The 12621-nt window shown below is 36.8% G+C and overlaps 1 protein-coding gene across 8 annotated transcripts in view; it reads right to left on the bottom strand.

Moving 5' to 3' along the window:
- Positions 1-811: 811 nt before the first annotated feature.
- Positions 812-12621, bottom strand: part of LOC113059770 (adhesion G protein-coupled receptor B1-like) — an 84575-nt gene continuing 72765 nt past the window's right edge. For 6 of the 8 annotated variants that reach the window (XM_026228347.1, XM_026228349.1, XM_026228342.1 and 3 more), the window contains 7 exons: positions 9478-9649; positions 9285-9380; positions 9151-9190; positions 7057-7718; positions 5395-5430; positions 5138-5296; positions 812-1906 (listed from right to left, as the gene is read on the bottom strand). In XM_026228347.1, coding sequence (XP_026084132.1) covers positions 1712-1906; positions 5138-5296; positions 5395-5430; positions 7057-7718; positions 9151-9190; positions 9285-9380; positions 9478-9649 — 1360 coding nt within the window. In that variant the 3' untranslated portion in view covers positions 812-1711. The remainder of the gene's footprint in view (positions 1907-5137; positions 5297-5394; positions 5431-7056; positions 7719-9150; positions 9191-9284; positions 9381-9477; positions 9650-12621) is intronic. The other 2 variants (XM_026228345.1, XM_026228348.1) reach the window with 2 other exon arrangements.

Consider the following 12621-nt stretch of genomic DNA (forward strand, 5'->3'; position numbering starts at 1 on the left):
ATTTTTGTTTAAATGTTTCTATTTAGCTTTCATTTTATTTCAGTTTTTGCTTTAGTATTTTATTTTGTACTTAAACTCTTTCATTACCTTATTTTAAGGAAAAATTTCCCATTTTCATTTAATTTCATAAAATTTGTTTATTTTTAGCCATCCATTCATCCGTCCATTTCACAGTGCCATAAATATGACATCTTACCCTTTAATATATATATATATATATATATATATATATATATATATATATATATATATATATACTTTTTATTAGAAATATGACACATTCATTTTGTGCTCTGAAAACTGTACAATAACAAAGAAACCCCAGTGAACTTAAAAAAGGGAGAGTGGTAAAGCAGGGAGAGGATGTGGAGGAGGAAGGAGGAGGAGTAGGGGTTGATGGTGGAGAACTCAGGGAAGTACGCATCATCTGCAGTGACAGTCAGTGATACCAAAATACACTGTTACATGATGTTACAGAACACTGATATAGTCCAGTAACCCAATGAGATTTGGAGGGGGGATCTCAGAATGGCAATGATATCTATAATAAGGACAACAATATTCCCCAAGCACAGTAAGAAAGATATTTATAGGCTAAAATTAATTTTGTAGAACACTTCTGGAAATAATTACAATGCTGTACAACAGGACTCTGAGGAGTGTGTCTTGTGCTTTCTCTGTATGCGACCACAACCTAACCAGAGAATAACACCCCTCTGCTGTTTCATATATAAGACTATAATATATATATATATATATATATATATATATATATATATATATATATATATATATATATATATATATATATATATATATTCATGTCCGTTTTCTCTTGCAAACATGATTCTGCACATATTCTAAAACTCAGCAGTTTGTTTCAGGTCTCTCAGCTCCAGTGATTCTGATGGAAACATCAAGCGAACGAAAACATGTCGCAGCCGACCCCCTTCCACGCTGAATCTCACATTGTTGACTGACTTTTGAAGGATCCTCATGCCGGTGCGGTGCATGACGACAGCACAGTGGCTAAGCTGTGGGCTGTACTGGCTCAGAAGGGCGTTTGAGACAGATTAACAGTCAAATGGCTTTGGGCAATCACATCGCCTCTAGTGTCCCAAGAGTATGCATGTGTCACACTGATCAATAACAATGAAAATAAGACTAATAATATTCAAGAATTTGATTTTGAATGACGTGTAGCTCACCTGATTCCTACCAGGCAGTTTGAAAGCTTTCTGTTGTAGTGCTACTTCTCACTCTTCCATACATGGGACATGATCACAAATATGTGTGTGTGTGTGTGTGTGTATCCAGAGGTGTAAGATATTGAAGGCCACTCACTAAGGCTCAACTGCCCTTAGTCTGAATTCCAGTCCTTCCCTTCAGTCAGCCACTCCCAATGTTCCCATGGCAACATCCCAGGTCAGCACTCAACTTGCCCAGTTCAGCCCATCTTGGTAGTGCCAGCTCATTGCCATAGCAACAGGCTCAGTCCTGGATTTTCGAAAGTGTTATGATTCGCTTTGACATTAAGGAAAAGGCCATTCCAGGATTAAAAAAATAAAATAAAATTGCTCAGCCATGTTGCTTGCACTCTTTTTCTTTCATTTAGTTTGTCCGCACTCTCACTCCAATCTCATTCCCTTTCTTTGTCCCTTTTCCCTGCGAGTAGAGTTTGTTCTGCTTCTCTGAATGCTCTGGGGGTCTCTCAGACCTCCGTCTGCAGGTCCATGATCTCTTGGCCCACCAGAGGGATGGTGGCGCTGGCCTTCTCCCACTCCACCGCTTGCATCTCAAGAGGAGAGGCCTGGAGAGGCTCCAGCTCCTTACGCACCCATGATGGTGGCGAGTGGGTCTTCCTGATGCCCTCCCATGCCCGTTTACTGGGGGTCTGCTGCTTGTCCTGCATTAACAAGAAGAATGATTTAGGGTGACATTTCTGTAAAATGTTAAGAAGCATCATATAAAATAGAACAATATTTTGAATAAAGAAAATGAATATTATTGTTAGGACCATCATTATTATTTATATATATATATATATATATATATATATATATATATATATAGATATATTTTTTTATTTTTTATAATAATGATAATGACAGTAATAACAATAAGATCTGCTGATCCTATTCGCTTGTTAAGTCTGACGTCACGTAGCAGCGCTTCCGTGTCCAAACGCTCTATCAGTTACCATGAGAAAACAACAAAAGGTGCTAATATAAACTCACAATATGATAGAATATTAGCAAAAAGTTATAATCTTAACCTTACCGAAGTCCCAGATAGCCAGACAATGAAAATATAAATATAAAAAAAATATATAAAAATGATTTGTGTTTGGGACGCTGTGAGCACGGAGACTGTAGTGTATACCGTAAGTTTGAAAGCGTTTAGCTTAAATGATTAATATGAATAAACAGTGCTCATAAACGGCTGCTGAGGTCGTATTCTCAAGTGAAGCGAGTTGAGGCTTGGACCCGGAAACAGCGCTTCTTACGTCATCACTTAACAACCGAATATCATGACATAAAATAAATCATGACAAACTAAGGTGATCGGCATTGTATTGGGCATTCAAAGTGAACATGAAAGCATCTGTTTACTGATTAAATTCAAAATAGTTTCTTCTGCCAGTCTCTGATCTTCCTCCTGGGAGTTAACTACATGTGAATGTTTACATGTATATAGTTCTTGAGGCCAGGCACTGCTTAAACCATTTGGGCACTGTTATCTTTGGGGAATACGTTTGCTGAAGCTCACAGTCAGGGGTTGATTTCTTGTATTGTTTTTGGATGTTTTGTTTAAATTATTACTGTAGTGTTTATTATAAATAACTTATCCGTGCACTTCATTCTTTTTTTATATTTTTTATTTATGTGCCCTCCTAATCTTTAATCAAAAACGTTAACCTGCCCTTCCCCTCTAAATTACTCATCTTTTCTTCCGGTCATGAACTATGGCGCAAGGGCGGAGCTAGTGACGTGAGGGTGTAAACGCTGGGATAAACAACAGGGGAAAAAACGGAGGCTTTATAGAAATCAATGCACTGACCAGTGCTAAATCTGACACATGCCATGGAGGACTACACTACCCTTAAAAATTGAACAGATATTAGAATATTACCACAACATTACTCTAAGGACATTGCAAACTATTTGTTTTTTTTAAATATGATTTTAACCTGATGGAGGACACGCTCAGTCATTCAGTCAGTATCTCTCTCTTTGCTGTTATATTTTCGCTGTTATGTTTTGTGCCAATGATTGTCCTCGTCATCGTCTTCCTCAATAAATGTAATATTTTAGTGTTGGTGGTGAATCCATTGGAGAGAAATCCCCCCACAACTAACTGCAAACTGGCATTCAGACTAAATTCAAATGATCAAATTAATTCCCAAAGGACAAAATCAAGTCCCGCCCTCTCATTTCAGACGCCGTTTCTCTCGGATAGATGTCACAGTAGAGAAAAAAAAACAATCGCTACTTCCATTTCAGGTCGACTTTAAGTGTTCCCTTCTAAAGTAAACACCTTTAAGGACTGCCAACTGAATGCCTATAAAATGCAATGTATCACTTAGCCTTAGTCAGACTTCTGATGACTGCAGCAACACACAGAAAGTTCTCAATTAAGAATCCTGCTGAAGATGCCCAAGAGTCTCCTTTTTTTTGGCATTTGTGCCTTTATGCTAGGGTGACCACTTGAGCCTATTTCCCTGGACGCGTCCTTGCCAGGATTTCTATATTGCCTAAAACATCCAAAGTAGTTTGACCAATAACATGCAGGTATGTTACATAATCAACCAATCATGGCGTGTGAGAAGTTGAGATCTACAGAGAACGATTCAAGCAATGCAAATACATGTTAGGTGTTTGTTCGTTCATTCAGCTTTAAGCGTCGCTGCGCACCAATCATTGTATGACACCAAAGTACCAAGAGAGTGATTTTAATGCATAAGGAGCCGTCTGCTCTGCTCTCTATAGCTCTTATGAATGTCATACAATGATCGATCTGCACAGCACAAACAGCCAAAATCTGGATATTTTAGGCAATATAAAAATCCTGGCAAGGACGCATCCTGGAGCAGCTGGAGAGAGGACAGGAAAGAGCGGTGGGAGAGAATCGATCGGGATCGGGAAAAGACCACGAGCTGGAATTTGAACTTGGGTCACTGAGTTACATGTCAGAGCACTGCACATGAGGCCAGACATTACTATCACTGAAGCTATTTTTGTTACTATTACAGCAACTATTATAAAAGCAATAAACAAATAATTACTTTCATGTCACTAGTGTCAGTATAAAGTCATATTTTGATTTTGAAAATACAAAAAACTAAAACAAAAATTAAGTTGTGTCTTGCAATTAGTAACAATGCCAAGATATAAAACTGATTCAATTTAAAAAAAATCTAATATACTGTAGATTAATAGATTATTATGGGACAAACTGAACTGAATTTAATTAAATGTTGTTTGTCCTGCATTAAAAAGAGTTATTATTATTATTATTATTGTTACTATTATTATTATTAATAATAGTACACTTTCATTTATTGTTATATTTTGTTTTATTATAATATATTAATATACATGTTTTAATTGTCAGAAAAGTAATTTCACAAAACCTGCATGCTCCATTTTCTCAAAGTAAAGCATTATTGACACTACTGGTAAAAAGTCCGGGAATAATTTTAAACGTTTTAATGTATTATTATAATGATTTCTGAAGGATCATGAGACACTGAACACTGGAGTAATGCCGGCTGAAAATTCCGCTTTGCCATCACAGTAATCAACTGTATTCTCAAAATGTATTTAAATAGAAATAGCTCATTTTAAATTGTGTAATATTGTTGTTTTAACTGTACTTATCAAATAAATGCAAATTTGGTGATTATAGATCTTATTCTTTAAAACATAATATATATATATATATATATATATATATATATATATATATATATATATATATATATATATATATATATATATATATATATATATATATAATTATAATCCACACTTTTGACTGGTACTGTATGTTTTCTTTTGATTTTGGTACTTAATACTTAATATTTTAATGGCAAATAGAAAAGGAGGGGGAGTGAATGATTAATGTAAATCCGTACACTAAGATTGGTTTTATCGCTGCCTCCTGATGACACGCTCCATCTCTTCCCAGTCTTCCCATCCACTGGGGGTGAATCCCTGTCCTTCTCTGCATGCTGCAGTTTCCTGTTTAAGTCTTGGAACATGTCCTGGTGGCGCTTCCGTGTATGCATAATCTTCTGCAAGACAAAACCTGCATTTAAACCTCTGCAGAGATGGATGCAACTGCACCACACAAGACCGCTGTCATTTGTGGAAAGATTTACATTACACTGACCTCAAAATCCAGCTCTGCATAGCGTGATTTTCGTCTCTAAAAGGGCAAATAAGAAAAGGATGATATTGTTTGTCCTTTCAGAGTCATCTTGTCTCGTGTGTGTGTGTGTGTGTGGGGGGGGGGGGTTAACAATGTTATTGTTGTAGTTGTGATTAGTAACAATGTCAAGATAATAAATTAATAAAAATTTAATAAATTCTAATAAATCCTTAATAATTAACTAATGTTTCTGCCGAGCTCCTGGCATGAGCTCGCTTGTAAACAGCTTGTGACCGAATGGCCTTTCTTTAGCCTGCAGGAGAGCGTCTGAAGGCAGTTTGACATTCTGCCTGCGCTGTGCATGGATGCAGCTGTGTGCCTGCAATGCATTCTGGGAGCATGTTTGGCCTGAGGTGAGGAGGAATCCACACTTGTCATCTGCTCCCTTTAAAAGCATGAGCAAAATCTGACCTTTGCAGAGACTTTCTTTTCTAAGAGGGATAATTGAAAATGCAAAGAGGCATAATTCATGTAGCCTTCTTTAACTTCTTCCTTTCTGAAACGGCAGATTTTTCATTCCTTTAAGTGTTCCGATGCAGTTTTTATTGAAAGCGAGTGCATGTGCATTGGCTGATGTCAGTTGAAATGTAATTCTGAGCCACGTAATGACAGTCCTCTACTCAGACCCTCTCCACAAACATACTTTTTCACTTGTGGCAGATATGACAAACATTCATGTGAATTCACAGACTTGTAGCATATTGGTTTACAGCACTTTTTTTGGACCAGAAACCAAAGTGTCCATCAGTTATTAGAAATAATCATGGCTAAGAAAAAAAGTTGTTGTAAGTCAGTTGTTGTAAAAGAGTTGTAAGACGCACACACAATTGCGCTGTTAGCCAATAAATGTTAATAAATAATAATTTAGAAAGCTAATTTAGATCACTGGGGTTATGATTAATTTAGGCTGTGTAAATCATTTTTGGTCATTTAATGCTTCTAACAATAAAAGTGCATCTCTCAGCAAAACGACCAAGGGTCGAACACCTACTGTACGCACTGGAGTTCATGGTCCGTCAGAATGTGCTGCGCATCCATTTATATGATATAAATAAAAACAGTGCACTATAAAGATGGCAAGAGGAAAAACTCTCAAACGCTCAGAATGTTCATGGACGCAAGTAAAAATATAACTGTGCTAAACTTATTCTTAAGGTCCATCACATCAAAGATGATAAGTATAATGATAACAGACAATATATTGTTTTTAAAATCATTCTAAATATAATCGATAATTATCATAATGATAAGAATCGATCCTGCTTTTAAAGAGCTCGAGCATTTAAAGCAGCAAACAGCAAAACTGCTGGACACTGTTACAATGTTATCGTGTGTTGCTTTGGACACTGATATAGTTATCATTAGTTTCTAATGATATGTTAGAAACGTATAGTTATATAATTAGTATCTTTATAGTCATCGTTTTTGGTTCTCTAACTAAATCCTTGGTAAGTGAAAAAATTAAATTAAATTTGAATTAATGGTTAGAGAAAAATAAAACATTATTTATATTTTAAGACATCGTTTAGTTGCCTAGCACAAAATTTTGTCACATAAAAGAGTGGTTTACTTGCAGCATAGAGGGTTGCATTGTTTTATCTCACGGTTATCATTGTTTCTTACCTCCAAAGAGCTCATCGAGAGTGTTGAGATGGTCTCACTCTTAGACATCAGGCCGGAGTTCCCAGAGTCCCCTTGCTCACATGTGTTTGTCATCTGGGTCTCGCCGGAGATGTTCTGCACTGTCTGCACCGGGGAGTCCCTCTCTGAGCAGGAAACGCTGACTCGGTCGGTGGGCAGGCTCTTCAACCCGAAGCCTGGCACAGGATTGGTGCCAGCAGGGTTGGCAAGGTGGATGAGCCTGGTCTGGGGTAGCTGTTCGATGCTGATGTTGTACTTTGCAGCTTGGTCCTCCTTGTTGCCCTTTGTGGGCCTAAGGGTGTTGTTGTTGTTGGGCAAGAGCACGTAACCCTGGCCCGACCCTCCTTCTCCTCCTCCTCCTCCTTCTGGACCGATGCCGTCTCCTGGGGTTCCATCCAGTTGTTTGAAGAGTTCGCCATCACAGATGTAAATTGATTTGGCTCCGGGTAGCTCTGTACTGACCCCGGCAATGCCGCCTTTGTCGCGACGCATGGTGAGAGTGTGGCTGGCGTAGTCAGCAACGTTTTGCAGGTGGACCTTTGCCATGCTGGCCGGAAGGGTGTTGAAGTTGGAGCCTTTCTGTACTGTGATCTGCTGTGAAGCTACCTTCTCGTCACCTTGTTTGGAGGAACGCTTTAGGGTGCCTGCGAATCAGAGCGAAAAAGCCTTAGTAAGTAAAAAGAGATCACAGCAGAGAAAATACATACTGATTTGATAAAGCAGTGTTAAATTTTTCAACTATTTTATCAGTTCAAAATTATGACGTGATATAAATAAAACTTTGCTGAATCATAAGCATAACACGATATATGGTCTAAAATGGAAAATAATGTAACAAAGTAAATGCATTGATTACATAGGGCCTTAAAAAAAAAAAAATAATAATAATAATTAAAAAAAAAAAAAAAAAAAAAAATAAATAAATATATATATATATATATATATATATATATATATATATATATATATATATATATATATATATATATATTATATTATATTATATTATTTAATTCTTTTTTGAAATTCTGCATTTCACATGAAAAATATGGTTCTCAGAAACAGATTCTATATTTCAGATTCCTGTTTAATAATTACCGATGTTTGTCTATATGGCAATTTGAATTTTATAAATGTTTTAGCCCTACTTTTGATTAAGTAATCCAAAGTTTTCCAAATTCAGTGGCATTCCACACTATACAGTAAATTCTATTTTTATCCATGGATTCTGCAAGTCCGCCCAAGTTTCCCATATCTCTGAATTTTTAGGGCCCTAATGATGACACCAGTATATCACCTGAAATTATATGAGCTAGAAATTTGAAAGGGTAGACAGTGAAATTTGTAATAAAATAGATAAAATATTTTAACATGAAAAAGACAAGTCCTAATGATTGGTTTGATATGTTGCAGAAAAAAAGAATGGTCAAAAATGGGATCATAAAGGTGTCTCGTTATTTTCATTTTGAGCACCAGCAAGCTACTGTAATTTTACATTATGGGAACTATTAGGTAATAATCGGCTATTTTACAAAAGGTCAGTGGAAAACAGGAGCAAGTAAAGTTGCAAAACAGTTTGAACTTTGAGGGTCGCTTTTGTTTTTCACAATAATACAACGAAAAATAAACTTTATTTAGCTTTAGCAAGTCAAGCTAAAATTTCTTTAGAACAACTAACAGAAGGAAGGCTGATTGAAGGCTTAATGTTTAGTCTTTCACACTTCAAAAAAAGCAAAAAATATCACATCACAAGTCTATATTTCCAGACGCTAGCTTGATATGTCGTCTTGATAAATAATCAAAATCCCATTTCCGATAGATATCAGAGAAGAAAGCTGCTATCTGATAATGAAATGTCATGAGGGACTTAATTAGGACAGGCCGGCAGATCTGAGGCACGGCAAAGGGAACAGACAAGTCTATTTATCAGAATTTTGCTTCTTGCTGGTTATCAGATCCTATTCTTAATCTCCTTGATAAAAATGCATTACGTGGCCTGTAAAATGGCACTTATCTTGTCTTAACCTCTTTTACAACAACTTTAAGTGACCGGAGCATATGTTGTGAGTGACTCACCTGACCGGCAAGCGATGTCCACATCCTTTTCAAAGTCGGTCTGGAGAAAACAATTAAAATGAAAGTTTTATACCACATATTAAATATTTTTGCTTAATGTGAAACAGAAATACAGATATTTAGTTGCAATTTACCATCAGCTGAGCATGGCCATTCTGGAAAGATCCACCGGAGTCACCGTTTCCATCTTCTTGACGGTCAACAACACGACACTTTACTGCCTCTTGTACCTAATTGATTGCAAATAACCATGTCTAAGTAAGTCATATGAATCTAAAAGTAGATAGTCTGCCAATTAAAAACCAGACATCAGACAGGTTCCCTCACCTCTCTGCGTAGGATGCAATGCACCATCACGATAACGAAGCCCTCGAGGGAGTCAAAGACGGCAAAAAGGATCTGAAACAAGGCTGAACGGCGGTCAGTAATGGCCAGGACTGCCGACATCCAAGTGAGAGCCAGCAGTGGCAGTACAACGCAGGAGCTCCACAGCGACGCCCTACAGGACCAAAGCAGAATTACACTGAGTGACAGTTCATATCAACATTGCCATACAAGCTGACAAAGAGGGCAAAACTAAAGTATAAAGTGACTTTGGTTGATATTTAGAAATTTCTTATAGAACTAATTAATATTTATCACGCATATTATTGATTTCTTGGATGTCTGAGGAGTGTTTTACAGAAATGAATGTGGTATTGCACCAAAAAACATTAATGAATATACACAGATCAATATTGTGTTCAATATGAGCTAGAGTTGCCCTTTTTGTTGATTATACTCTAAATAAAATCAATATAATGGTACTGAAAACATGTAGGTTCAATCACAGTTCAAAACAAATGTGAACAGGTGGAACAGGTAAAAATAAACCAAAAGAAGCAATAAAAAATGAGCAATGGACTACGAAAAAGAGGAAGACGTTGAGAGGAAGAAAGATGAAGGAATGTAGACAATTCAGTCGTCTTTAGAGAAGAACTCTCCCCTGATCGTGGATTTGGAGAAAGGGCCAGCATGCTCAGCAAGTCCTACATCTCACTATTTTTATGATTTTATTCCATTTTTAAATACTTAATTCTTGATCTGCTTTAGTCTACTGCATTCGTATATTTTTAATGCACCAACAAACACACACTCTGCCAATCACACATACACACACACACCAGGGATAGTCATATAAACAAAAAAGAGAGATTGCAGTGGCTTCTGGCTACATTGTTGTGGGAAATAATCACAATTCATGTATCTAATATACATCAGGGATTTACAATAGACCTTTCATTAACAGACACAATAAAGACATGTACATAATTGTCTTTATAAAGTACTCTGCCCTATAAAGTTTTCACCTGACATTCTGTACAAAAGCACTGCTAACCGCAAATCTAGTCAACCTCAGACATCTATATATGTATACCAACACATATACCTTTAACCCAACTCGTCTGCTTAGGTATGTTTTCAAATTGCTGCAATTCACCAGCAAAATAAATAAATAAATATGAATAAATATTGTAACCTCTCTTATTGCTTCTTAGATGCTGCTACACACAAAAACACATCCTACACATATTTGCGTACATTAATTTATGGCTGGTCTACTTTATCTCACACTGTAGAGTAAACAGGCTAGTGATAGAAACCTGATAAACATGGCTCACTGCAGTTTCAGAGTCAGATAAGCCAATCTTGACATGGCTGCTATTATAAGCCCTTACAATAATGTCTCATGGCAACCATAGTTTCCACCAAAATACCACATACTATATGGCCACCGTCATCACCAAATAAATGAATAAAAATACTATAAAAAAAATGCAGAGAGAGATGCAGAAAACTGTTTTTCCATGTTTTTTTTTTTTTTTTTTTAGTACACTGATTGTCCAATATTTAAAAAAAAAATCAAATGTTTGATATACAGTATATATACGTAGTATATGATGAGCTATTCATTTGAATTATACCGACTGATATGTATATAAATGTGCTGAAAGATAGGTTTTATCTAAATATTATACTATTTTTTAAGTATACTATTATAATATTTAGTCATACAAGTTTTCATTTTAAATTTTTATTAAAAAAAATTATTTGCTTTTGTCATTATTTTCTTTTTAAATACTTCGATTTAGCTGTAATTTATTTTATTTCAGTTTTGGTAATTTTAGCACTTCAACTTACTTCAGTTAGTTGCCAATTCAACATTTAAAATTTTTTCACGTAATATTTAAATACATTTTTAAAGGGGTCATATGATGCGATTTCAAGTTTTCTTTTCTCTTTGTAGTGTTACAAGATGTGGAAAGATTTGCATTATGCCGCCCAAATGTTTACGCAAAGAAAGAAGGCGTGACTTTGATTATCGCTGTAGTAGCCTATTGTTGTTGCCGCACCGCCATGTTGTGTTTCATTTGCGAAAGCGAAACTTCTTTGTATGGCCTTCCAAAAGAGGATGATATTTGCTTCATTGTGCTTAGAGCTGATCCGTACTGGCTGTTGACGAAATACATCAACTTTGCACTTTTGATCGCTGGATCGGCTTTCACCGTGGATGAAGCGGAGTCCAGCCCTGAGTAGTCATGTGGTTGCCGCAAGCTCCTACTCAAATCCGCCGGCCTTGCCATTCTCAAGCCGGACTCAGCTCACTCAGCCTGCTGTGTATGACACTGTGTTTCATTGTGAAAGCGAAACTACTTTGTTTGGCCTTCCAAAAGAGGACACGACTAGAAATCAGTGGTTTTGTCTCGTCATACAGGGAGATGGCATCACAGTATGGTGAGGTGCATAACATTTTTGTCACACGCTTAAAGGGGGGGTGAAATGCTATTGCATGCATACTGAGTTTTTTACACTGTTAAAGAGTAGGATTCCCATGCTAAACATGGACAAAGTTTCACAAATTAAGTTGTACGTTTGAATGAGTATTTTTGTTCCAAAAAAACCTCTTCCGGTTTGTCACAAGTTTCGGAAAGTTTTTTTCGAGTATGGCTCTGTGTGACGTTAAATGGAGCGGAATTTCCTTATATGGGTCCTGAGGCACTTCTGCCGGAAGAGCGCGCACTCCCGTATAGCGAGGCGGAGCACAAACATTTCACTGATCAGAGCGATTCACTGATCAGAGGGAAAGCGTCGCGAAACGTCACAAAAGAAGTGTGTTTTTGGTTGCCAGGGCAAGACAACCCTGCACAGATTACCAAAAGAGAAACAGCATTAAGGGACCAGTGGATGGGGTTTATTTTTACAGAGCATCAACGGAGTTGTGCAAGTGTTTTTGTTTGTTCCCTGCATTTCGAAGATGCTTGTTTACAAGGCCCAATTTGACGACGGATTTGAACATCATTTATTTCTTAAGGATAATGCAGTCCCAACGAAAAAGGGTCACAATCGTGTGTTGGAACCGCATGCGGTGAGTAAAACTGCTTCAAATATCTCTGTGTTGTTAACTTAGCTATCGGCGCGTGAGCACATCAA

Source organism: Carassius auratus, chromosome 41, assembly GCF_003368295.1.
Source record: "Carassius auratus strain Wakin chromosome 41, ASM336829v1, whole genome shotgun sequence".
NCBI lineage: Eukaryota > Metazoa > Chordata > Actinopteri > Cypriniformes > Cyprinidae > Carassius > Carassius auratus.